The following is a 27,570-nucleotide window of genomic DNA, read 5'->3' as shown; positions in this document are numbered from 1 at the left end:
CTCAGATCCCCCTAGGCAAGTGTTGCGGCTCTGGAGGTGGCCAGTGGCAGGGAAGTGTGAAATACCCTCAGCTCACAGCTGAGAGGCTGGCTGACTGTAAGTGGAAACCAGTTTGTAGTTAACACACTAAGGACTGACCTTGTGCTTTTCAAACCTACTGTAGAGTTCAGGAACTGCAAGTTTTATTCCAGCGAACATCTGTGTGAGATGCAGTTCCACCTGGAACAACAAAGCTCTTTATTTTATTAGCAGGTTTCTACATTAGCAGCGGACTGTGGAAACCCAACCTTTCTACTCACTCCAGCACGTGTTTGTGGGCAGCCAACACTAATTAGCACCAAAACAGCAGCACATGCTGGAACACTTCTTACAAGCCTTCATAGGTGGGCTAGAGAAGACTGCGTGTCCTGGCAGTGGTGTGGACTGATCTCCAAGGGGAAGACAGGAAGCTCAGTCTGGAAACTAATCTGATGTTTCTTGCTTTCTTATTCTTGGCAGGTAGGATACCTGCAAGACAGTACCGCAGGAAGCCAGCAAACACAGACTCCTGATGCTACGTTCCAGGCAGTAAGCCCAGAACAGCTTTCCTGCTGATGCTAAAATTACAAATCAAGAACGGGGAAATTAAGTAAGGCTAGAAACCTCCTGGCTGCACTACTCTCTGTGCAAAGCAGACTGGTCTAAAGACAGCTCCAAGCAGGTATGTGCTGCTGTTGGAGAACACACCACAACACTCTCTCCTGCTGCTGAGGCCAGCTAGACTGGACTCTACAGATGTGACAAGGGTCTTAAGCATGGGTGGGGGCATGCATTACCAGTGCAATGATGGATTTGCTTTACATGGTTACTCTGCCTGTGCTCACATAAAGCACGACTCTCTCCCACTGGCAATCCAACTCTTCAGCAACACTTCATTTGCTCAGGAAAACTATTATGGATTCAAACTAAATCTGAAACAAATGATCAAACTGGTTTTTCTAGTAGCAACTGAGTTTCAACAACAGTATCAGAACAGTTTCTGTATTGCTAAAGGCCTCTGGTTTAATAGACTCAGAACCTTATAAAACAAAATGTTTTTTCCTGCTAAGGTTTGTTGTTTTTTCTTTTTTTTTTTTTTTAATACCCCCAAATAATACCTTGAGTTTCTGTAACAAGTAGCTGGGGTGCTCAAGTTTCATACTGATTCCCACCTGAAAGAATTGTCTCCTTTTAGAAGCCCCTTAATTCTGTAAGTACAATATGAAAGCGCATTCTCAGGGCATCAAAATTTATCTAGCACCAAAAGCTACTAGCTTTCATGACATGATTATTTATTACCAAACCAAAGATAATAAGTTTCACCAGATAAAGTGGATTACCTTGATAAGAAAATGAATTTATTTTTTTTAATATGTACTCCAATTGAAGAAAACTGGTTATACATCCATGGGGGATTACATATCCACTGGTGCATCTGGGGTAAGATGTGAGCTACAGAACGCTACTGGCTTGATAAAAAAACAATCTCTGAATTACTAGCTTGTATTCTTCACCAAGTCATCACGGTGAGCGCACTGCTAGATCCTCTGATATGTATTCCCACAACTGAGGATTTTCTATACTAAACCTTTTTAAAGCTCACATTAGCAGCAAAAAAGTGCTTATCTTCCACGGACCTCACAGCATTCCACATCATCTACTGGCTTTTACACCAGATGAGAGAATTTAGTCCGTCAGCCAGTCCTTGCAGGAATTCTTTCTTCCACTGCAAGGCACAGCACGAAGAGGAAGGTGACAGAGGAGGAACAGCTTCCATTCAGAACTACCGAAAGTAGCTGGGTGTGTGAGCGTGGAGGAAGCACCAGGCAGCTCTGTCTCTTCTGGGCTGCAGCCGATTTTCTCTTGGCTAGCCTGGGCATTAAAGCAGAGTACTTGCCTAATGTGGTGCAGCTGCACCCCTAGTTCCTACTCCCAAATACTCCTAGTGCTGTAACTCTTTAACCTGGTTCTCTTCATATCTACTATGCACAGATTGTCCTTCTGTTACCTGTCAGTTTAAATCATCTCTCTCATCAGGTGGGACAAGTACTGGGAAATCCACAGGCTTGCTTGTGGGCATCAATGAAATACCACCATGTGTGCTGATCACCTGTGCCCACGATAATTCTGAGTGACTGTGAACCTTAAGCACCTCTTTGTTTCTATGGAAAGGAATGGGAAATATTCCATACTTCTGTGAATTACTCAAGTGCAACAGCTTCTTTTTTACAGTGATAAACACAGACAAAGAATGGAAAAAGGGTTGCCCTTACTCTTTTACAGCTGCTTGTCAGGAGGCTCTTCTCTTTGGACCGGGGCACAAAGCCACTATGTGGAATATCGCTGCAAGTCAGTTCTTTTCCTCAAAGAAGAAAACGCACATCATAAATCACATACAACTTATTTGGGAGACACAGTGATGTAGGAACTCCTAACAGGATCCTTGCCATGAACAGCTCCCTGAGACAGCTGCTATAACCAGCCTGAGTTGAAGGCTCAGCCTCTCCCTCATGCCTTTACTGGAGGGTTTGGCTGTGGGCTGTGACAGGCTGTGGATATCTGAGCACCATTCAGCCATGAGCAGCACCGATCTACTGCAGATCTGTGTGTGCCATAATCATCCAGATGGAGGAACTGCAGAATGCAGCATGCTTCTCTGCTTTCACATCTCAGCTTTCCTCCAGTAGGAAAAAAACCTACAACACAGGGTGGTATGCGACATGCTACAGTCTCATCCTAGCAGACAGGCAGAATGTATCTTTGATCTGAATTTCAACCGAGACAAAATGCTGTGGGCCCTAGGGCTCAGAGACAGCCAGTGAAATCAGTGTTGCACAGCCTGAGCCCTGTGGTAGCCTATGGAGGGCATAGATCAGGATGCAGAGCAACAGAAAGAATTAGTATCTTCAGAAACAGGTTCTGGTGCATTAGTGTCTGCAGAGTGTTTTTCCTCCACCTGGTCTCATTTACACACACAACAGACATTTATGCTATTAGAATTTTATATATCTTTATATATATATATATGTATGTGAAAAATTAGAAATTATTTCCCTCACCCAGGAAGCTGTATCTCCACTGAAATCCCAGTATAGTTTTATAGGACCAGGAATCATTTGCTGCACTTTAGTAGGGGAAGTGAGGAATACTATACCCAAGTGAAAATGCAGACAGGTGAACTTAGCAACCACGTTCTCTTTCACAGGTGAACAGGAGACACATAATACGTTCTGTTGAACAGCCAGGCCTTTGTAAGGGATATCATTGACCTTGAAACTTGCAGTTGTGCACCACATGCCACTGGATTTGGGATATTAGAGTTGCCCATCAAGGAATACTAGGTGTTCTGGTTTTTCAACTCCACATAGGTACAGATAAACTACAGCTTTGTGTAACTGATGTACCAACATAAAATCATCCTTTTGCACATCTCTCTCATCCAACTGTCTCAAGCCCTGAAAAGACAGTGCACGCCACAGAAAGACTGTCCAAATAGCAGGGATGAGGATTTTGTCTCAGCTGTTGAACATGTCTGGGCTTACCCTGGCAAAAGATACTTGGACATCTCTAAGGGAATTCTAAAATAAAATTTAGTATCTGCTGCCCAAGAGTTCTTTTAAAAGCTGGGATTTATAAATAATTTCAGAAACGTCAGCTTGACTGTATGTAATGCTTACTGCAGAAAAATGTCCCCCCACAATTATCACCCCTTGGATCAACATCAACATCCTGTGGGTGCTGTCACGGCTCTCCTAACTTAGCACAGCATAGGTCTGGCTCTGGGTAGCTGAAGGGAACAGGGAGCGTGCTCAGAGCTGCCAGAATTTACCTGTCTGCTCTGCTGCCTGAATGTGGCCAACATCGAGGTTCCATTGAGTAAGGGTAAGTCCTTCCCTGGCCAACTCAACCAGGTCCTGCAGGGTCTGAACATCCTTCTGGCTGTGAGATAAAACCTGCTCATCTCCTTCAGGGTCTGACTTGGATTCATTGCAAGTTTGGCCTCCAGCCTCTGTGCAAGTGGACTCATGAGAACTGAGGTCAGGCTGAATTTGCTCGGATACTTTTGGCTGAGCAGATCCCACCGATGGCAAAATGTTCTCTGTCTTATGATTCTAATCAAAAGAGGAGAAAAAAAGACACCAATAAATTAGGTCTCGTTTTATGTATTTGCAGAGCTCAAGAGTACAGTCTCTGCTTCATACTTTTGAAACATCCAGTAAAGGATTACAGCACATTCCCCAGGTACAGGGGCTTCTGAGGCAAAAGTTCTCTGCAGCTTTATGAAGGACTCTCCAGACATAACACAGCTCTGAACAGAAGAAAGGAAACTACAACAAAAAATGCAGAAGAGAGAGTTTCTCCAGGAGCATGTCTGTGCAGCCAGCTGCCAAGCAGGGAAAAAGGATGGTGGAAATGCTCTCACTCCAACATCTAAATATTTCATTATAGCTGGAGCACCTGGCAACAGTCACAGCTGAAGCTCTCCAGGTGCTTCTGTTCTGAGTTCTGAAATGCTTTTGCAGTTACATGTAACTAAATCAGACCTTCACCTTGGAGCTAATATTTTCCAGGTTTGGACTCTGTTTCCCAATAAAAAGTGTTTTGTTTGTTTATTTCTAAGTAAAAATGGTTTAGCCATTTCTGTGAATGGAAAGAGTAAGAGGGAAAACACTCTTCCCATGATTTTAAAGGCCTTCCTACTTTTTATTTTTAAACTTCTCTGGCAATTTTTGGCTTGAACAAAAGATCAAAAATCTTTGTAGAATGGAGTCCCTGGGCTTTGACTAGGAAAGAAATATGAAAAAAAGTACCTATATATGCACAGTAGTTTTTAATAGAAGCACCAAACAATTCAAGAAGAGAATGAGGGAAGGAAGAGAAGTGATATCCTTCTTCTCAGAGAGCAAGTATGTGATAAGAAGAGAGACTAAAAGAGCTTTTTCTATTTCTATAGGCACTTTTTATAAAGATACAGCGCACTGGAAGAAGCAAGAGTTCTAGACAAAAACCAGAATGAAACAGTGGAACTGAAAACTGGATCAAAGCTCCTATGGCCAAGAGACAGTGGGATGCACAGGGAAAGCCTGAACTGCAAATGCTTTGCTCTACCACTCTAGGCGCTCCCACCTATATCTCGGTGCAAGACAAATACCAGTTTTCAGTTTAATCTTTCCACCCAGATCCTTTCTGAGTGCAACACATGGGCAAAGCTCATACTAAAATCAATCAGAGAAAAGTGCCAAGAAGGAAAACAAAAGGCTGCTGCAACCACAGACAAACTCATGGCAAAATGAGCAGGATGGGGTCCCTTTACTCAGTACTCTCTGTTCCCATCAGTTTTATTTTCTGAAAGCTCAAGGAACAGCATAGTAACATGAGCCTTGGTCCCCTCTCCAAAAGGGAGAAATGAAAGTTCAAGATCATAAAACCTAACTGTGTAAGGCCAAGGGACAACAAGGCACAAGCAGTGACTATGCAGAGGCAGGGGATCACTTGTTTAAATACCAAATAAGGAAACAGAAGGGTTACAGGGCAAGTGAACTAGGGCACATAAATAATCAGAGCAAGGACAAAGGAGCATCCCACCTGCATAGGCTTCCAGGGTACAATTGGAGGGGTTAACGCAGCAGTGTAGAATGATTCAGGGTCACAGGGTCCAGTCAGAGCACTGATATTCCATAAAAAGCACTCCTTGGTTTTGGACAATGGCAAGAGCCAGGTTGCTTTCCCAGATTCATCCTCCAAAATCCTACTAGCGGGAAGCTGAGGGGTGGGAGGGAATTCCACCTCTTCTGCAAGCAGCATAGCTACTCGCTCTTGGATCCTTTTGCGGGCCTTCTCTGGGTCCTGAAGCAGTAATGGTGGAGGTGCAGTTGAGACTTTTTTACGCTGTTTTTTCTCTTTAAGAAAAGGAAGAGGAAGCCAAATAAACAAACAGCTGGAAACATGTAGGGCAGAGGAGCTCAGTATGCCAGCTCCTTCAGCTGCTGTAGTCAGTGATGACCAAAAGGCAACTCCAAGCTGAACACAACTCTTCAGATTTCCACAGGTAGTCTGAAGCGTCACACCACCCTTATGGGAATAACGAACTCCAGAAAGGACTGACTCCTGTTCACACTGCTCTGCTGCCTGTTGGGAGCTGTCACACCTCTACAAAATCTGATCATTATGGAAGCAACTGATATCCACACAGTCGAGCTCCCAGACCCCTGGAACAGTGCCTGTATGACAGCGCTTCACAAAAAAGGGAGAGAAAACCACCACCCAATCCATGAAGGACTCCTTTTCTTGTGCGCTGGTCACCAATGGTATCAAACCACAGCTCACACAAACACTGAGCAGCTTTCATTTGGAAATTCTGCGTCTTACTACCTTTGCCTTACTAACGCCCAACCCCAAATCCAACTGGGAGTACTTATTGGCAGGAAGAGACCTGAGCAGGGTCATGAAGAGTGAAGTCTCCCATCTATACAGCACTCAACCCTCTGCCCTGGCAGCTGTCTTCCTTTCTAAACCCTTCTGCAAACTGAAATAGCGAAGCACATGCTCAACAGCATGTAGTATACACATATGTCCACTACAGAAAGACAACAGAGGTAAGAGATAAGGCTGAAAGAGCTGCATTAATCCACGCTGCAGCAGGATGAATATGAAAAAATCCACTGCAGGAGAAAGAACAATACTCTTTTCATGTTATTTCTTCTCACTTCCACGGTTTACAAAACCCAACAGCTTATCTTAGGAATATTTTACAAATTCAAAACAATCAATCAGTGGAAAAAAGCATGAGATGCCTAAGGGATTTCACTAAAACCCATGGACTCCCTGCCACCTCTCTTGACTGTGCATGGATACTGCATATTGTTGAAGCTCTGACAGCTTGAACAAAATAGAAGGAGGGCTGTCCCTCCAATACCCAACAGGAAAGTTTTAGTGAAGAGCAGGCTGTGTTACACTGCTCCTCCAGTAACAGAACCTTTGACACTAACTCGCTTTAACACATACCTGATCCTGGCTTCCATTTGATCGGCAAAGCAGCCACGGGTTTCACATTTGTAACTGATTTTGCCTGTTCCTGCTTTTCTTGCTCCAACAGAGAGCGTGACATTGCCATAGCAACCAGCAAATCTTCATCCTTAGTCTCCATTTTGGCCCTCTTCTGCATTTTTGAGTCCTCTTTGGAGGAGCCTTTTCGCTTTGACCTGCTTGGTTGATTGCTGAAATACAAGAATGCAGCAGGAAGCCGAAGTTAATGTGACTGTATCAGAGACAAGAAACACTAAGCACTCCAGACCAGCTGCTCTACTTGCTCACAGTGATTCCCATATCAAGGATAATGAAAAACTATTCAGTACCTTCTTCCCTAGCAGAGAGCAAAGGATTTCTTATCATCTATGGAATTCAGAGCAATTTAGAGAAATTCTTATTTTGAAAAGGTAAGCACAAGACCACAGCACTGATGTAAGCATCTGCTATCTCTACCTTGAATGCTTTTTTGTACCAAAGGGGAAAAAACAAGTTGACGTGAGGCAAAACCAAGATCACCAGAAAATGCTTTCCCACCCTGCTGCTTCCACAGGTAACAGGCACTGGTCCTTCCACAGCACAAGGGTCTTGGGAGCCCTTCTACAAACTCAGTCAAGCACCACTTGCTGTACTCTGAAGATTCTGCTCAAATCCAAGACAGCAGATGCAGCTCTGTACCAAGCACATTTCAAAACATCACGTCTGTTTCCTCTTTGGCTCAGGGTGTAAAGCACATATATCCAGTACAGCCACAAGCTGAATAGCTGAGGCATTGGCACAACCAATGCTCAGGAGAGACTGCAAGCTCGTGCTATGTGGTTTGCTTAATAAGCTCAAACACACCATTCAGCTTTACAGCATAACTGCCTTATAGAGCACAAAAAATTCTGACAAACCAGTGTAAGATTACTTACTCCCCAATTTGCTCCTGCCTGCCGAGTTTTAAAGTCAGCCACCACTTGACCACTTCTGAAGGAAAACAAGATGATTTCTCCAGCTAAATTCTCCTCATGTGGTAATGGGTCATGAATCTATTTGACCTTCTTTGGACTTGGGGCCCACCCAGCGTGCAAGTCTGCCTTGTTTGTTCATCCCCAGGAGCACAGGTTCAGTATCTCTCAGGCTGAAGAAAATAATCAGCATCTTTAATTTTACCAGCTTACCTGGGACACTGAAGAGGTGCATCACCAAGAGTGGATACCTGCAACTGAACCGCCTGAAGAAGCATCTTAGGAGGAACATCCATCTCGACAGCACAGCGTTTCAAGTGACTGATTCGACTCTGTGGGGTTCGGAACTGCTTCCCACAGATGGGACATTCAGGGACCAGAGGTTTGCTGGAGGATATCTGTGCTTCTTCCATCTCATCCAGACACCTGTGATACAACAGCAAAGCTTATTTACCTCTGAAGACTTTAAAACTGTCCATGCTAAGATTTAAACCACATTAAAGAAAAGGAAGCACAATCATCTCTAATATCTGTAACAGCCAGAAACATCTCCTAAAGAAACAAGAATTATGTGCCCACCACTGTGATGAATATGACATGTAACAGTTACATGGAGATTAGGGCCTCAGAGGCACATTAAAAATATGTTGCTCAAAAGCAAGTGCAGGTAATAACCTTATTTAACTTCATCACATCTTCATCAACTAATTCCTCTTTCTGCATTCATTCTAACATTCCAGCTAACTTTTAAATGACTGTTAAAAAAAGAATCACGCTACCACAGAAATGTTAAGTCTTCCTCACCCAAAAGATGACTACTTCTTGTCATTCTTACCACTTTCATGGGCATAACCACATGCAGTGTCAAGAACGCAAGTGTTTTCAAGTCAGCTATCTCACTTGACAAGGACAGTTGTTCATGTCACAGAAAATGGAGCAGCTGAAATTAACACCATGCTCAAGAGTGCAGGATGATGAACTAATAATCTGTGGTAGGTCAAAATGATGTAAAATTTTTTAATCATTCTTTTGTCCTCTCCAAAGAGATTCAGGCTGTAAAAACCTGGATCTGCAGCACCTATTAGAAAAATCACTCCCTGATTAGGTAATGGCACACAGTACCTACACACACAGAGCTGCCTTAAGAGATCATTCATCTGATGTACTAGGACTGTTGATTACTAGTTTGCCAGTGCATCTATTCGTCCATAGCTTTACCTCTTGTGATGAAGACTGCTATCAAAAAATCATTGCTAATATAACCTAGTAATCTCATCATCTGATTACATGCTTAATAGTTCACAAAGCAGACAATTTCCAAAAAGCATTTCTGACACGCTGTCACTGTTTTACAACCTCTTTCCTCTCAAACAGCAGTAAATATCTGAAGACAGAAACAGCAGTAACACCTCTAGAGCTGCAGGCGCAGACAACCCTAATGAATGCGAGCCACTCAATAACATGATGTAGGACTGGACAAATTAAATCACTTTTGCTTTCTGAAAGTGCTCAAATTAAGAAATTACAATCATTCAAATGCACTGTTTCTGATATTTTCTCAACAGAGAAGCACAGACTTCTAATTTACAAAGAGCTGTCTACAAAATATATTAACAGTACTTGATACTTACGACTAAGGAAACTGCTCAATTAAGAGCATTCATTTCAGTTTAGTCATCCTTCTGATAGTATCAACTTTCTCTCAGCAAACAGCTTGGATATGCAGTGGTATACTAGATGTCCTTAGACAAACAATTTTTAGCAAAATAGAGCAAACATTACTTTGTTGGCTGAGATCAGTAGATCTCAAAACCTACAGTAGCGAGTCCTCGTTAATTTTGACACCCCTTTGCAATCACAGCTCCTCTGCCACGGTACTGACAAAAACAGCATTTGCCTTACCACACACAGGCAGAAGCCCTGCAGGGCTAGACAATCAGCCTCCGCTTTGGGATCAAAGTGACTTGTTAATTCAAGCCGTAAAGGTCCGTATTACTATGCAGACTCCCCTGCTAACCATGTTCTTCAATGGCTAAGGGGAGTGAGCGGTCTATGAGGTCAAGGGGAATAGGATGCAGAAAGGACACATCGTGCCAGCCTTTCACCTGTTAACATGCTGCTCTCGTCGTGTTGTGTTCATGGCTGAGATATCCTTCTGGCAGATCTGACAAAAAAACAAGCCTGCATCCTCCAGGCTTGCCAGGGCTTCCTCTTTGGTTTCCTGCTGAAGAGCCAAAGCCAGAGCACCATCATGTCCCATGGATGGAAGATGGTGGGTATCTGGCAAAGAAGAAAGAGATGATCTGAGACAGAAAGCTAAGAATCCTGTATGAAAGGCGTGGAACCAACATACTTGTCATTATTAGCTTATTAAACTAGACACGTAAAAATTAATTGCCATCTTTCCCTTGCATCTTCACATCTGATCTCTCACAAGGAAATGTACAAACTGCACTCTTCAAATGTGACAGGATGGCACTAGCAGAGGAGCAGGAGGTGGCAACTTGTTCACAGTACAGCACAAGTCAGAGCCAAATAAAGGGTAAGTTTTGGAAAAGTTTCTGGAGAGAACATGGAATCTTATAAATTACATATTACACAGCAGTTTTATGTCCATACAGGACCAACAAGGCCTTGACTTCTAAAGAAGAAAACCAGAGTAAAATTGCTGTGGATTCAATTCGTCTGCATGGAACAAATTACCTTATAGAGTGCCTGGAGATATACCAAAGATGGGGGCTACCTAAGAGTCATATTTACCTAATAGTACCTAACACTGTCCTGACGTTCACTGGTCCTGTTGGAATTTCAACCTGTTTCCAAGAAGGTAATTATCCCTCTAGAATCTAACATGAGGTTAATTCAGCCTTAGAGAGGAGCTGGAAGCAAAGTACAAATAGTTCTTGAACAATAGAGAGAGCAAGTTTTCTCAGTGATCTGGAGTGATTTATTCAGTGCTGCACGCGGAGCCGCTAGGCTAGCTGGGAACAAAGCCCAGGAATCCTGACTGCTTCTCATGCAACCATTCACACCAGCCCACAGCACTCTTTCTGCACGTACAAGAGCTTACAGGAGAAACGTACCATTCTCTGGTGGGTTCTGCCCCTGGCTTTCATCAGGGAAATCCCCGCTGGCTACAGACTTTGGCAAACTATCATCTGTGCTGTGTTTTAGCTGCTCAGGTGCCACCCTCTTGAACTGCTGCATTCTCTCCACTACCAGATCTGCTACCCGCATCTTCGACACTGCAAGCGGCGGTACCTTTGAGGTGGGTGAAGAGCAGGTCTCTGGCTGTGTAGCAGGATGGAAGGATAATGTGGTCTGGGAACAGCCACTCTGGGTATTTACTAGACGGGAAGAAAACACCAGAGCTTTACCAGTCAGTTTTAAACACCCAGCTGAGCTGCCCACAGAGCTGCTGAGAAGGTTCCCCAACAGCAGCCTAAGTCAGGCTCAGTTTTGCAACAGCCATTCTTAGAGGAAGAAGTGAACAATTTGTCTAACTATTGCATGACTTTATACTTTATAACCACAGTAACAGTATCAGGTTTCTGTGCTACAGTGGAGTTTAAGTATCTCTCTTTCCCTTTTAGAGGAAGGAATATTAAGGAAGGCCTTGCCTGAAGGTCTCTAGTGAGAACAAGAAGCAAGGCAGCCCTACAGCACCATTCTCCCCAGCGTTCCCACAGCAGAACATCCTGTGGCTCCTGCTGGTTTTTGATCTCCACACCCTACTTGTGGCTCAAATTTTCAGGCTCTGAGCTGAAGGAACCCAGAGTTCCCAAAGGTACAGTGGTAACAAGCAGGAGGCAGAGGCAATGCTAGGCTAACACCTCAGCAAACCACTGTTCTGCTTGAGGTATCCTGTGGCTACGGGCAGCATCCAAGACGGGACCATGGATCTCACCAGCCCAGTATCTTCACTCTGAGTGCAGTCAGCAACACATACTTAAGAAAGGGTGATCAGGACAGGACAGGTGCAAAATAACCCTTTTCCTGGCTGACCTTATTTATCAGTTTAAACACCTAGATAAGCCTAAGTAGCTAAGTATGGATGGAAACACAAGATGCAAGCCAGCTTCAGTCAGTTCTTCTGTATGTCCCCTCCAGATGGACTTTTGAAGACCTCCACTGAACTAGAGTCCTTTCAGTCCCAGTCTGTTTTCTGTCTGAATGATTTTGGTTCACTCACCTGTCAGAGCCCTTTGGCTACACTCGCTGGCCACTGTACTCAGCTGGCTGGCAGGGAAGGGGCTTCCCTCTCCATCCCCTTGTGCAGTCTCACCACTACTACAGGCCACAGTGTCATCATCTTCTTTATGCACCATTTGTTCTTTTGGACCCAAATGTTGAGATAAGTTTCCTTCTTTCACTGCTGGTAAGCGATGATGGTTTTGGCTCTTAGCAGCAGCTCTGTCTCTTCTTAATTTGCTTCTTGCTGCAGTGCTCTTTGGCCTGTTCTGAGCCCTCTTTGCTGCCTCAGCATCCCCAGCTTTTTTCTTTGCTCTATTCAAAAGATTTGCCCACAACTCTTTAAAATCATTGTCCTGTTCATCCATTGGCCTGCAGGTTCCAGTAACACTGGCCTAACGACACTGTGAGGACTGGAAGGCAGGGGGAGATACTAGAATCAGTTCAGGTTTGCATCACCCGTGACCTGGTATTTTCACCAGTTCACTTCTACCACCTCAGAGATGTTAATTTTCCAGACTTCAATGAGGTCAACAGAGCGGGCACTTCTGTGCTGTTCTGACTGTTCATTCTTCCACAGTTAATTCACAGCCATTTAGTAGAGCATGTTCTCTCTCCAAGGACCCCACCTGCTTTCACAAGCTGATTCTTCAGAGGTCTCTAGACCATGAGTTCAGCACCTCAATTTGTGCAGAGCACGCACAAGATCTTCATGATAGAGCTTCAGAAAGACACTTACTAAAGCCCTTAAAGAAAGAAATAAAAGAAGGTAGTTATGTAGGATGGTATATGCAGACAGGGCTGGTGTAGAACTCTGAAGGAGGAGAGAATTTGCATAAACCAGTAAGATTAGAAAAAGCATGTATTGACCCAAAACACTGTCTCTATAATTGTACTACAGACATGCACAAGCCCCATTAGGAAAGAAGAGGAAAGCTTTCCAAACAGGTATCTGATACTGAGTAGGCTTTTGTCCTGGAGCTTTTTGAGGATTTGAGACTGTCCTTTTTGTATATGTATTCACATGTACATTTATATAACACAAGACCAGTGAATGCAGCAGGGCAGGGGAAAAAAAAAAAAAAAAAAGTCCTTCAGATCAAGACAGCTACTCTAGACTGTAAACTTCAGCTTTGAGACACTGCAGCTTTAAAGAGGAGAGCCTGATCTCATTTTGAGAAGTAAATAAAGGCAGTTTCTGGCATTTCGGAAGAGTTTCTGGGACAAGTCTGAGAACAACTCTATCAAACATGTTCATCCTTTCTCTCCTCTCACATCCATGGCTGCTCACCGTTAGGATTACCTCTCCTGCTAACTAATGCTAAACTCTGAGTACCCAATAAACTGTGACACCGACCATGTTCCACAAATTGCTGTCAAATACACAAGGTAAACAGACTCAACAAACGGTATTTTTAAATGAGTTTCTTAATCTTTTCAGCTACAGTAAGAACAGCAGTACTAGCTAGGGATTACTTGGAACAGCACTGGGTACAATGTCCAGATGGAAACGCCATCAAGCCCCAGGCAACATTAAAACTAGATCTCTATTCTTAGACATTTTGATTGTCTTCTTCCTAGTCCTAAGTTCACTATGGTCCTGACTATTTTACCAGAGGTTTTATATTGCTCTCAAAACCTATTTCTTTCAAGCTTAAACTGGAGTGTTTCACTTGGAATGGCAACAGCTGTGGTTCAGTTTCTCCAGTAAAGCTCTGGGCACAGAAAGACTCAAAAAGCAGGAAAAACACATGCAAGATTGTTTTCTCAAATGGCTTGGCTGCAGACATGCAAGGCTAAGGAATGCTGGTTACACACTTTCATGGGTCAGCCTTTCCTATAAGCAATTACAGATGTTAATGGATTTATTTATTTTAAACTCAGGCTCCCAAACCAGCAGAGGATTTTGCTGTGAATCTTGGAGTCATTTCCTGTCAGAGAGAAACTGAAGTTTTATGTAGCCAGTTCATAAATTTGATTTTCCTGGACAGAATCTTGGTATAGTTATCGCTGTAAATTGACCGTTTTATTCTATGTAGGAGACAGCATGTGGAGAAAAACAGAATCTCACATCCTCCATGGCTTTAAGTACCTCTCAAAGACACATTTATAATGTCATACTATTTATGGTTAGTTCCTGATATTAAACTTTGAAACAGATCAGCACTTTTGCATTTGCAACCAATGTTCAGTGCCCCAGGTAGAGCAAGTCAGACATACAAACAATGCAAAACCACCTAAGAATTTATCTGTCTTTCTCCTTGCCCTTTCCAGACTTGCAGTTACAGGCTCCTGCTCTGTTCATCACCTCAGTATCTCTGATGCTGCTGCTATCAGTGTACCTAACAGCCAGCTTTCAGACCAGTTTATGGAGCTCGAAAAGTATTGGCTTTGAAAATAATTTCTTTCAGTATAGTATTCAATTCATTTTGGAAGATTTTAGGACTCAACAAATCACAAGGCTGGTCAAATAAAATAAACAGCAGCACTTACCTATCCACTTAGATGTCAAATCTATAGCCCAGCTGTTCGCTTCAACTAAATGTGGATCAGCAAAGTGGTACAAAGCAGGATCAGTAACAATGAAAGGTGGAACCTAGAAATGGGAAGGAAAGGGTTAGATTTAGTGTATTTTGTACTGACTGCTCTTTTTGCTCAAGTTCCAAGTTGCAGGGGGAAGGAGACAGCACACGCTCCAAAGGTGCTAAGTTCTGCCACTTCCATTAACCTGTGTACCTGAAGTGAGGGTAGGTGAGTTAGATGCATTGCTCAGGATCTGCTCAGCTCAGCAGTGAGCAGCACCATTGCAGAAAAAGCCCAGAACCCTTCAGAAGGCAGAATAGGTCAGACAGACTGGATAAAGCCCTGAGGAACCTGGTCTGACCCCACAGCTGACCCTGCTTTGAGCAGGACATCAGACTAGAGACCTCCTGAGGTCACTTCCAGCCTGAGTTATCTTATCCTACAAATAGCCTGTCCTTGCCTTTTCCAGTTGGGACTAATTTTGTTTCCTGGTAAGTTTCTTTAAACCAGTCATGTAACACCCTCACCTTTTGATCCAGCTGTTTTCAGGCTCATAGGCATCTACTGGATTGAGCTCCCTGGTTTAACTGAAAAAAAATTCAGGTATCCCTTCTCATCAGTTCTGTTTGCATCCTTTGTACTTCACTGTCTTCTGTTGAGACAAGGAAGGCAGAAGCTCTGAATACACTCTTTAGACCACTCAGTATTTTCTAAAATATATCTATCACATCCTCCAGTCTCTGTGCTCTAAAGTAAGAGCCCTAGTCTTTTCTCTTTTCCTAGGAGAATCTTTCCTGACCCCTAACCATCCCCATCAGTACTCTCTGAAGCTGCTTCACTCTCCATTGCTTTTTCTGAGATACGCTGACCAGTACTGCAGACAGCAGACTGTTGATACAGCTGGTGAAGAAGCTTTATATTGTTCACATTCCTTCCCCATCCAGGCCTCAGAGATCCTAACATCTTCTTCGGTTTGAAAGGATCTGCTTGTTGAGCAAAGGTTTTACCTGAACAGAGATGCCCAGAGCTCTTTCAGTATCTGGTATCATTAAGGTGTTCCATATGATTTATCTCTTTTTCCACCTCTGTGCTCTACTTTACACACCTCCACACTGAATTTCATGATCTAGTTAGTGTGTCACCTGCAGCTCGGAGCCTGCTGAAAACACCTGTGCTCTCGACTCAGCTCAAAAAGCTGTGCCACTGCCCAGTGGGACCACCAGGCACATGCTGAGGTGGATTCAGAATGAACGCTTGGATGCTGTTTGCTACCCTCCAGCCAGTTTGCTCTCTCAGATAGTTTACCATTCATGATAATTCTTTACCTCTTTCCCCTTTTCAAAGGATTTCTGAGCAAGCTACACTAATCCATTCTTTATTTCCTGATTTGTTGATGAATTCAAACCAGTCCTTTAGACTACTGAGAGACAGTCTACTAGAGAAACTAGGCTACCACATTGATGAAATGCTATCAGGTTAAAAATATATAATGACAGACAGCTACAAATAACTTGATGATCACTTTGGCCAGTTTAATAAAAGACTTCCTGCCTTGTAATTCCTTAGTTCAGTCACAGAATCCTTGTTTTACCTGTTGTTTGGGTTTTTAGAAGATCTGCTACCCTGCCACCTTTCAGAGCAGTCTCTCTTTTAACAACTTAGAGCATATTTCTACCAGCAGTCCCACCACTTGACACTATCTCTTCTAAGCAATCAAATATACATCTGGGCTTGCTCACTTGCCACTTTAAACTATTTGTTCCAGGAACAATTCTCCTGCCATTTCAGTGCCCAAGAATACATCATCATTATGGCTAGAAAGTGTAGAACAGTGTTAGGTAGGCCTCCACAACTTACACCCAGTAGATACCTTCTCCCCTCTCTCCCCTGCAGTATATCCTCCTCAATTACTCATCTCTAAGGAAAGCCTGACCCTATACCTTCAAAAATGGGAAATGCCATGCTACCTTGGGAGCAATTTCCTGGGTTTCACAAGAAATACTTGGGGAAGTGGGATTATTTAATGCTAGAAAGCAAAGCAAAAAGTAACCTGTTTTTTGATACATACCATTTCCTTGTGGTGAAAGTACAAATTACCCCGTTCTGCAGACAGATCCTCTCCCCCTGTCTCCACCAGTGAAGCAGCTGAACAGGCAGCTGCATTCCTAATGGGGCATAGGAAGACATGGTGCTGAGTCTGCAGCACCCGTCTCCCCTCGGCAGGAAACATGGAGTGAGGCTCTGTTTGCGTGCCCGGCAGAGTGGGCTGCTGCAGGAAGGGTGGCACCTTTCTCAGCAGAAGCACCTTCTCCCACTTCCTCCACCAGCAAGATCAACATAGGAGTGGTCCTGACAGTCCTGTAAGGCTGGCCAGAACTTAACGGAATGTCAAAGAATGGGATCAAAGTGACTGATAACTTAGTCTTCAGAAATTAGTTAATTGCCACAGCCCGTATGAAGTGATGCCACTAATTACAGAGCGTTGACAGCGGACAGGATGATGGGATGCATGCTGTTGTGTTGGCATTAAAAGTTTTATTGCTCCCTCCCCTTCTCTTTTTGTGAAAGCTGTGGCCTAAAGATCTGAAGGTAGCAAAACTTTCAATCAAGCCAGTCCAAATACTGCAAAGGGAAAGAATTTCTGTAGTGTTTGTTCTGGAAACCACACTAGAAGGCAGTCCCTAGGGATTCTTCCAGACCGAATCCTGTAACAAAAAAATCTTCCTACAGGTTCCTGATGGAGAACCTACATGTCAACAGTGTAACTTCTGAAAAAGCGTATTATCTTCCATACTTTTAGAGAGTCTCTTCACTACAGCCTGTTCTCTCCAGGTTCCTGCACTAACCAATACCTTTATCACCAACACTATTTTACAAAGACACAACACTAGATCTGTACAGTGCAGGGTCTCTGTGTTTGTAGAACCACAAATAAATTAACACTGAGGACAGCAGCACTTGTTCTATGAGGAAAGAACAAAGGTAAGTGCAGAACAGAATCCAGTCAGGTATTCACCCTCTTGTTCAGGTCTCTGCCAGCTTTCCTGTGCTAGAAAAGGATACCAAAATCAGGCGTGGAAAATAGGAGATGACAAATTAAGTCTATATAAGCAAGGAAATGATAGCTAGGAAAATCATAATCAGATTCCAATGAGCAATCTTAGCAGTGACGATTATCAATGCCTACCTGACACTACCCCCTTCTGTTTCCTAACATCCTGGCAGAGTACCATGCTCTCATTTCTTTTCAAGGCTGCACCACCCCTGGTAGTACCTTGTACACATGGCAAAGGATTTCATAGACAGTAAAAAAATCTGTTACATTCCAGACATGAATTCTAAATTACTACTTACATGACAAAATGTCCCTCTACCTTTCAAATACTGTAGAAACTAACCTTACCTTATAAAGCACTTCACTGAGATAGAAAATTTTTACTTCATACCTCCTCTGGAAAGATAAAGGGGAAGTGAATATAAAAATAAAAACTAACGGTTGCTCAGGTGCAAATGCTCATGGCTTGTATGCAAACGCAGTAGCATACAAATCAGAAATATATGCAGCTGGTGTTTCAAAAATGCTTATGTGATTTGACTGAAAACAACAAAAAAATATTAAACAGAAAAACACAACGGTGAATTAAGGAGTGAATAAAAACATTTCAGTAGAGGCCCCCAAAATCAATAAAGAGAACAATACTTATTAAAACCTAACTTGGTTTTCACAGAAAGAAGAATAATCAGAATAGTAATAAAACCAGACATGTAAAATATCAACATGTAAGGGAACTGCATAGCACTGAATATGAACAATGAACTGTATCAGAATGAGGAGGTGGTAAAATTACATAAGATTAGTTACCTGGTCAGAAAAGGTAAGGATTTTCAAGAAGATCCTTTTGGTATATGTCAAAACCAAAAAGAAGAAACTACCAAGGCCACTAGTTCATTACAAAACAAACTGCAGAACTGTTAATACTGAGAATACTAAATATTCTTGTAATATCCATCCCATGATGTTGATGAAAGTAGCCTACTCTAACAGTAATCCAAAGCATACTGAAAAGCAGCTATTGAAGGTATTTCTGTCAACAGAATTGGATCATTTGCAAGTAGAAGTCACTGTGGTTTTTCAAAAAGGACAATCAGGGAAGTAAACACCCATCTTTCAGACCGAGATCAACGCCAGGCTGTTAAAGAAATGGCTTATATGGGAATTGCTGAATAAAGATGGATAATAAAATTAATACCAATCAACACAGTTTTATGAAAACCAAGATCTCCTACATTAAGCTAATACCTTTTTAATGAGACCTCTGTGTGTTAACAGAGGTGTAATTCTTCTGTAAACCATTAAAAAAGTATCGAGGGACCAAATGGTTAATTAAAATTATACAAAATCAATACAACACATTTAAAAATTATTAAAATGTAGCTAGATAGGTTTCAAAATGCAACTGCAAACAGCAGTCATTGAGAGCATATATTTCTAGTACATCCCTCAGAGATTAACTCTCTGCCTATCTCGCTCTTCTATTACTTAGACTTAAGAAATGAGTTAGGAGAGACATAAACCACCACTGATCAAGCTGCCTGATGATGCAGAGAAGGGAACTGTTAGATAGCATTGATGACAGAGAGGCAGAATGATGCAGCCGACTTGGTAAACTAGCACAAATCTCAACACAAAGTCCCTGTTTTGGGCCGAGGCCATACTTACAGCGTAGGTAAATCTATCCTGGGAAGCAACAACTACAAAGGACTAAGCAGTCTGGACAGCTAATCAGAACAATGGTGGGCCCCTATATGAGTCTGTGGCCATATCAATACATATGCTTTAACAGTAAAAAGGTTTTATTTCCTTTATAGTTCGTCCTAGTGAAAACTGTGGTGAAATTGTGACAGTGAACCTACAGCATGATTCATTCCAGAGGACACATGGCCTATAGCTCATACAGCACCAGTGGCACATAGCTTTTCACACTGCCTTTTCAGGACCCAGCACAAAGCCTTACACAGGCAGTCATTCTTACAAATTGACCACAATGTGACCTTACCCCGGGTGTCTGACTCCACCCTGATACAGGTAATTTTGACCATGTCAAACAACTTTTTCATTTTGCACATCAAGAATGGAGCAATCTGCCTTACGGATGTTTGCGGAAAGAAAATCAACTGAATAATTAATGAAGAAGTGAATATAAAGAGAAGTAAGAAGACAATGTGAAACATTCAAGCCATTTCTCTCCAATAAGACAATGGTATTCTAAAGGGCACATTCACTTAAAACAATGTAAATTCTACTGATACTACTTTTTCTCAAAAAGTGTGTCTCCTGATTTGTGATTATGTTGAAGCTTATAATCACAAAAGCCAAATCCAAACTGAAATTTAACGCAGTATCTTGATTTTCCCACATTCTCTGAAATAGAAAGATGCTTACTTTGAAAAGGTGGCCAAATTCATCATGGATTTCTACAGGTGATCTAATAATATATCTTTTACACTAATGTTTCATTGATATATAACAGCTAATAACTTGCTCTCTTCTCAGCTAATATCACATAGAAGAGCTACAGCAAAATACACATTACTTTGTGGGTATGTCGCTTTATGATGTTTTCATGCTATCGTATCTTTTCTCCATATTCCAGCTTCTATCACGAACAGGCTTGGTTTACTGTTCTGAAAATACATTTTTTACATTTTTTCCTATTAAACTATTAACTTAGCTCCTTCACCTTCTCAATATCTAAATATAGTTACCTACAGACTTGGTGTGAGTGCTCTGGGAAACGCTGGTATCATACCAATGATCTCAAAGATGCACAAATGTGCCTCTTCCATGGACTGCTACAATAACAGCAAGAGGTCAGCTCTCAGACAGTGATATCAATTCCTCTGTGTTCAGCTTTCAGGAAAATTCTTTCTAGAAACCCTGGACAAGGATGTCGTGTACAACTGAGGACCGCAAAGCATAGTTTGTTTCACTAGCATACAGCATGTCAAACATCCTGTTTAAATTGCTATTTTCTACCATTTGACAGTTTCTTTGGAAAAAATGTGTCATGAAAATTGACCCAGTGGGAAAAGAAAATGCTCAAAAGAACTTGAGGTCTATTTTCTTCCAAATGTAAAGCTTACGATAAAAATTCTTTCTGCTTGTTTCCAGTCTGCCTCTGACACACCCGTATCGCATCAAGAAATACAGTGACTTCTGGCTATTCAGAAAAATGTTTTAATCCAAACAGCAAAATCGAAGGGGAGAAAAGGGACCTGGAGGGAGACGAAGAACAGCATTTTAAGTAGGTATGAATGCCAACCACACAAGGGTCATTTTTTGCAGTCAAATCAGGGACTGTACTCCCTGATTTTTGAGAGTTTATACAGAAGCCAGCAGACAGAGCATCAGTCAATGTTACTGCCCTTGGGCTTTACTAGACTCAAAACTATTTTAGTACAAATAATGGATATTTTTGCACAGTAAATGCACAATTCTGGCATTATTTAAAACCAGGATGGTTAAAAGAAGCATCTGTGTATATGCGGCACGAGCATCACTTACACAAAGAGTTGGTAAAACAGCCGACACCGACTGTTCCCCACCAAGGCAGGCCCATACGCTGGTCCTCGTGCCGCTGAGCCTGGAACAGAAAGATAAAATGTCATGTTGCTTCACGGAACAGCTGCCAGACTCCTCAGAATTGCTCTCCCTGATAACGTTGCTCGAGAGAAGTTTGCTTTGAGACTGGATGCATTAAACAGAGTTTTTAATGAATCCTCCCAGCAGCCTGTGCATGCTTAAACTCTTGACACCCTCGCAAGCAGGCCTGCCGTTGAACACCTCGCCTTTAGCACCCAGTTTTTGCTTGTGATACTGCGTTAACGTCAAGGACGGCACTTCACCCTATGGGGCAGCTGCCACACAGCGACGAGCCGCCCACCCGACCCAGCCAGAGGCGCCCCAAGGCGCCAGCGCTCCCGGGCCCGGCGGGGCCACGAGGGAACGCGGTGCTCACCCCAGCGCCCCTCGCCGCGGCGACCAGGCCCCTCCCCCTCCCCTCGAGGGGATGACGTCCCACCGCTGACGTCACGTCCCACCGCGCATGACGCCACACCCTGAGGTAACGCCAGCCCCAGGGCTCGACGCCACCGCCTCCCGGCCAGCAGGTGGCGCCGCGCCGCGCTCACTGCGCCGGCGTCATGACGTCACGCCGCCCGCCAGCCCGCCCGCCGCCGCCCCGGTAGCGCTGCGCACCCGGCCGTCGCTGTGAGGGCGCTGCCCGCCGGCTCGGCCCGCCGCTGACCTCGCTCTCCGCCGCGACACGGGCGGCCGCCGCTCCCCGCCCGGCAGCCCCGATGCCCAACCGAAGCGCATGCGCGGGGCGCCAACCGTCTCGCTGGCCCCGCGGCCTGCCCGCCGCGCATGCGCCACGCTCCTGGCAGCCTCCTGCCGGCGGGGTCTGCGCGTGCGCACCCGGCCCCGGCCGCGCCCTCCCCGCGCAGGCGCACTGGCTTCCCGCCACTGGTTGCTGTGGTGATGCCCCCCCCCCCCCCCCCCCCCCCCCCCCCAGTTGTTCCATCAGCGGGGCCCGGCCTGTTCGCGGAGCTGACTCAGGGGCTCCCCGCTCCGGGACAGCGGCCGGGAGCCTCCCCCCGGGCAGGCGGCGCCGCTGGGCGGCGCCTGCTGATGCGAGGCCGGACTGAGGCGAGCGGTCCGGCGGCCGCCGGGGGCGGCCGTGCTCCAGGGTAAGCGGCGGCGGCGGGCCCGGCCGCCTCCCGCCGCCATGCAGCACCTCAGGGCCTCGGCCGGTCCCGACCCGCCCCCCGCCCCGGCGGGCCTTAAGTGCTGGTGGGTTTGGTTAGAGCCTCGGCTCGGGTTGTAACTGAGGTGAACAACGAGTCTGGAAAAAACACCACCGAAAGAGGAAAGCATACAGCGTAGCCTTGTTGATGAATATTTTTAAAGGACTTGGATCTATCAAAATGTTCGTATGTAGAAAAAAAATAAATTGGAAAGAGGGAGAGAACTTCATACCACCTGTTAATAATCATGGAGCTATCACTTAAAGTCACTCATCTTCACATCTAAAACCTAAGGTATGAGTTTGCATGCTGCAAAGCTGCAACTAAAGCCCATTATAATTGTAATGCTTTAGGTTTATAACAAATGCTGTGCTGCTCATATGGAAATTAATGGACATATTGAAACACCTAGGCGAGCAGTTATGTAGCTCAAGCTTTTACCAACCTTTATCTGTCAAAAGAAAGAACATTGCCTATTTATTCTGTACTTAATACCAGGGGTTGAACAGGAAAATGGATGCCATTTTTCAACTACAGAACTCAAGAGACCTTATACTGAATATTAATTCAGAGTCAGGATCAAGAATCTTTTTCTCCAAACACACACTTAATTGCGGCCAAGGGCCTGTAGGTATAAAATCACCAGAGATGCGGTGAGCGTGGGGGGGTCATACATGGGACTTGCATTTTGAATGCATGTTCTGTGTTGAAATCAGGATTTTTTTCTCAACACTTGGTATGGATGCAGCAAGAAGCAAAATCACTCCTGGGTAACACTTCTTAACAGGTCAAGAAGCAGAGGGAAGAGGTTTAGCGGCACACAGAACATGCTGGGGCTGACATTCCAATTAGTGTGCTTCAAAACCAGCAAGATAGGCACTTTACGAACAAATACTTCTAATTGTGAGCAATATGATGTCTCCTTCACACGTAATGTTTATTTTTCCATAATTATATCTTGATCCATAATTGACATCACCAAAAAAGCCCAACACTGTCATAGCCTTGCCTAATTGGAAAGCTTATAGAAAAAGAATTAACTACAACTTTTAAAACAGAACAAACTCCCAAGGCACCATGCATTTTCACTTCCAGCAAAGCAATTTAATTTTTAACCTATGCTAAATTCAAATGAGACAATTTTAGCTGGAAACCCTTGAATTTTAAGCAAATACTTAGTGGCGTGTTTATTTTGGTGGGACTGATGGATGCATTTTCTGCAGTGAATCTCCCCATGAGATGCAATGTGCCCATGTCAGTGTGAGAACCCAAAACTGATTATGAAGAAATCCTTTGGTTTGTGTCTTTCAACACTTCTGCTAGTTTATTCAAGTTCTTTCTAAAGTTGCTACACTTAAGGGAATTAGAAACACTCTGAAGAAAAACCCTGCAAGAACTTGCAAGTGCGCATTGCACAAACATACTGAAAAATACTCCAGTTATGAGGTACCCAGACACTGTGTTGGTTCCACAAGAACCAAGCAGTAACAAGTAACAAGCCAAGTCACAGTAACATTTTGTTTCACAATACCCTAAATGCAAACGGAATCCAAAAGCACCAAATATTTAAATAATAACCAAGAAGACTTGGAGGGGCATCTCCAGAAGGCACAGGACAGCCTGCAGACCCTGTCACACACCTTCAGCTGGGGAAACTGCCCATCGGCAGTCGAAACACCACTGAACAAAGCAAATACACACATCTTTAGCCAGATCAGCCTCCACATCGTGGCTGCCAGGCAACGCCACAGCCTCTAGCTCTTCTACTGCATTTCACATAGTCAAGCACAATTTTCTATTCTAAAAGTGCTGAGATACCAAAGCAAAGGGCCCCTGAGAAATGTGAAGCACGTAACACTCACAAGCATCTGCTTTTTCACTGCTTGAATCCTTTAAAGCTTACTGCGCTCAACGTGAGTAGCACAAACACCCCGAGCCTTGCTGATGTGCGCAAGTGCAGCCTTCTAGAAGTCTGCATTGAAAAGAGCCAGAGGAATTGCAGCATTTCCAATACAGATGGGTCCAAAAGCACCGACATTTAACAGTACAAATTGGCTACCAAACAGGTATCTATTTCACAGGACGTTTCAAGGCTTCTAACCTCAGGAAACAAGGATGTGGTCGCTGCAACAGGCTCTATTCGCGATTTGTACCCACCATCAGCTAGAACATGCAACCACAGTTAGAGGTACAGAGAGAAGCAGCAGCTCTCCCAAAATCAGGCAGCTGATCAGAGGCAGATGATCAAATTCTCCATGTAGACCTACTTGACTTCTGCTAGCAATTTTTAAATAATTCACTTTTTCTTCCCACTAGGGAACAGCTCTGTATCAGAGATGGCATAGGGCCCCAGTGCTTTAGACTCTATGAACATCTTGGCTTAATTCAATGCATTCTAGTGGTATTCTCCAGTGATTTACAACTGTGTAGATGCTAGCAGGCCCCTGAAATAGCAACACTTTGGATACACCATGTAAAAGACAGGATATTTACTATCACACTTTGGTTTTGAGCTGTCTCTAAAGAAAACAACAATTATGGAACTTGTGGACACTATTGCCAATACTAAAATGTTTTAAAAATAACTGTGCTTGAATTCACCATGCAATGCTATTTATAGTAAAGATGTGAATATGTTTATCTACATATCTATGAATACACACAGTACGTGTATATTATATATACATATACATATTTATCCCCAGTACACTGCAGTCAGCAGTTCTCAAAATTTGTGTTTCACTTTGTTACCCTGCTGAGTCTGATGGGCAGATCCACTGGTCTGTGTTAAGACTTGTAACGTTGGTGGCTCTGGCAGCTCCAGAATAATTTTTTAAAGCTTTGGATAGAAACTGATTCAATCCAGGTCCGTAGTGACCAGAGAAGCAGCCACAGAGGCCAATTTAAATGAGTAAAGTTTAGAGTTTGCATTAATTTATGGTATTAATTTGCCCTTTTCATGGACTTTGGCCATGCTGGATGACAGAGCTCAGCACAATACTCAGTGTGCCGAGTCTCTTGAAAGGGCAAAACAAGCAACAATGCAGTGTTTTCTTCAGAGCAGGTTCATTTTGTTTTCCACTAAAATGTGAATTTTGGGATGGTGCATGCCACTACATCTCCTCTTGCAAGCCTGCCAGAAAAATATGCATGTTTCCATTCAGGAAGTCACACAGCACAAGTTAGAGTGTGCATGTCAAATTAATTTGTTATAACCAAAATTTGCCTTGTTCTCCTGGGAGGTGCAATGAATTATAATTTCCAAGAAGAATGACTATCATTCAGTAAAGGCACTGGGCATTAAACATGCTAAGAATTTCTAAACATTAAAAATACAGTGCCTAACTAAAAAATGAAACCATATCCTTTGATTCCTTGAAACAAGATAACTTAGTACACTTGCTTTTTAAAATATCTGCTAAACCACTTGAGACAGAACAAATCCAGTGACGGAGCTACATCAGTGAAACAAAACTCAAGTTTAATCTCCCTCTGCCTCCTGTCACAGCTCTGACTTCCCGAGTTTCTAAGGATTTAATCTGGGACAGTTCCGTGAAGGATTTACTTACTGATTTACTTCTGGATCAGGATTTAACCCCAATTACCCCTCATTTACTTGGGCTGCAAAAGGAGAAGCAAGCTTTGCTTGGCTTCACAGACTGCTGCTTTGTTAACTGCTGTTACCTGACCCCAAATCCCTTGCAGATAATATCTTCACATTTGGAATAAAGTTGGACAGATACATTTAATGGACAATTCATTACAATACCTTTTGCTACATAGATTTAAAAAGAGGAGGAAACTCTGCTTCTTTCACCAATTTTTCATCCTTCCTGCTGCTCTAAATAGATTAACAGCAATGAGACCGTCAGGAGTCCTTACAAATTTAAGTACTACTAGAAGCCTTTGGTCCTTGCACTCCTGCCAACTATTCCATTTCAACCAGGACTTACAGCAGACTTTTTTACCCATTCCCACCTGTTCACACTCCAGACTTTTTCCAGGAGTGCAATGGGAAGGGGGCTTGTGATTTGAGATAAAATTCTTGCTGTAAGGTGGTCCAGGACTGACAGTGGGAGACAGCACCAAGGAGCACCCTCCTGTCATAGATGAGAACAGGAAAATGATTGTCCAGGCAGATCAGCTCCCCTCTTGGCTCAGACTATGTTGCAACCACAGCATCAGCCACCAAGTGCTCTAGAGAAGATGGCGGTTAAGTGTAAAGGGGGAGGTAAAGGAGAAACAAAAGGTACTTCTGAGAGCAGAGGGAGAACAGATGACCCCTTTTTTTCCTCTGGAAGAAAAGTTTCCTGCTGATGAAGGAAAAGGAAAACCCATGTTTAACCCCACTCCAGACACATCAAGGGATGAGCTGTTCTGGGTCGAAAAAAAAGATTTTTAGCATGCCATCCTCTTCTTCCCAAGCAATAGGGGAGAGAACCAGCTGGAAAGGACTTTGTACAGGGTAATTCCAGCAAGCAGCCAAGCTTTCAGGTGTTCTCTGAAATCTGGGAAACCACATGATATCAATGGATAAGGTTTGGGCAGACCCAGAACTGCCCTGGGAAGAATATCCAAATGAACAGGGTACTGGGCAGAGAAGCTCTTGAAGTTGCTGTTACATTTGTGTTTATTACCTCATCCAAACCCAGCAGGTACTTGTCTTTATGCCTCTGGATCTTGGAGGAGGTTTGTTTCACTTTGTGCTGGGATTCTTGTGTTCTGGGCTGTGCCCCTAACTCAGATTCCCTATGTTGCTTTGGGAAATTTATTTAAGCTCCATGCAGACCTTATTTGTACAGTAAGAACAATTCTGACTTACTTCACAAGGAGAGTGGGAGGATTAATTAACAATTGTGAGGCACTACAGAAGCGCTAAACGTTATTAACGGCTCCCAAGTTTTCTTCTTTTGGAAAGAGTGGCCATTTCTTCCCCTAATGTTTTAAACAGTTGCTGCTCAAGGAGCTTAGATTGCAGATTCCTGGCCTGTGGTTTGTCCATAAATCATAGACCTGGAGCCTATCCAAGACACTCTCGATAGTCTCAGCAGGAAGT

The 27,570-nt window shown here is 43.5% G+C and overlaps 1 protein-coding gene across 9 annotated transcripts in view; it reads right to left on the bottom strand.

The window, feature by feature from the left end:
* Positions 1–22,171, bottom strand: part of SLX4 (SLX4 structure-specific endonuclease subunit) — a 32,587-nt gene extending 10,416 nt beyond the window's left edge. For 2 of the 9 annotated variants that reach the window (XR_008732010.1, XM_055708948.1), the window contains exons 1-11: positions 22,016–22,171; positions 21,274–21,352; positions 14,679–14,781; positions 12,187–12,931; positions 11,078–11,341; positions 10,100–10,274; positions 8,208–8,420; positions 7,024–7,235; positions 5,605–5,918; positions 3,848–4,130; positions 2,292–2,380 (exon numbers count right to left, since the gene is read on the bottom strand). Coding sequence is in view for 8 of the 9 variants with exons in the window: in XM_055708948.1 (XP_055564923.1) it covers positions 2,292–2,380; positions 3,848–4,130; positions 5,605–5,918; positions 7,024–7,235; positions 8,208–8,420; positions 10,100–10,274; positions 11,078–11,341; positions 12,187–12,553 (1,917 nt within the window). In the remaining variant the exon portion in view is untranslated. Of the gene's footprint in view, positions 1–2,291; positions 2,381–3,847; positions 4,131–5,604; positions 5,919–7,023; positions 7,236–7,958; positions 8,168–8,207; positions 8,421–10,099; positions 10,275–11,077; positions 11,342–12,186; positions 12,932–14,678; positions 14,782–15,235; positions 15,361–21,273; positions 21,353–21,727; positions 21,748–21,966 lie in introns of those variants that run through there. The other 7 variants (XM_055708943.1, XM_055708941.1, XM_055708946.1 and 4 more) reach the window with 7 other exon arrangements.
* Between the last annotated feature and the right edge of the window lie 5,399 nt (positions 22,172–27,570).

Source organism: Falco cherrug, chromosome 4, assembly GCF_023634085.1.
Source record: "Falco cherrug isolate bFalChe1 chromosome 4, bFalChe1.pri, whole genome shotgun sequence".
In the NCBI taxonomy this organism is placed as follows: domain Eukaryota; kingdom Metazoa; phylum Chordata; class Aves; order Falconiformes; family Falconidae; genus Falco; species Falco cherrug.
Note: the sequence above shows the minus strand (reverse complement) of the source record. Positions and strands in the feature narration are given on the sequence as shown.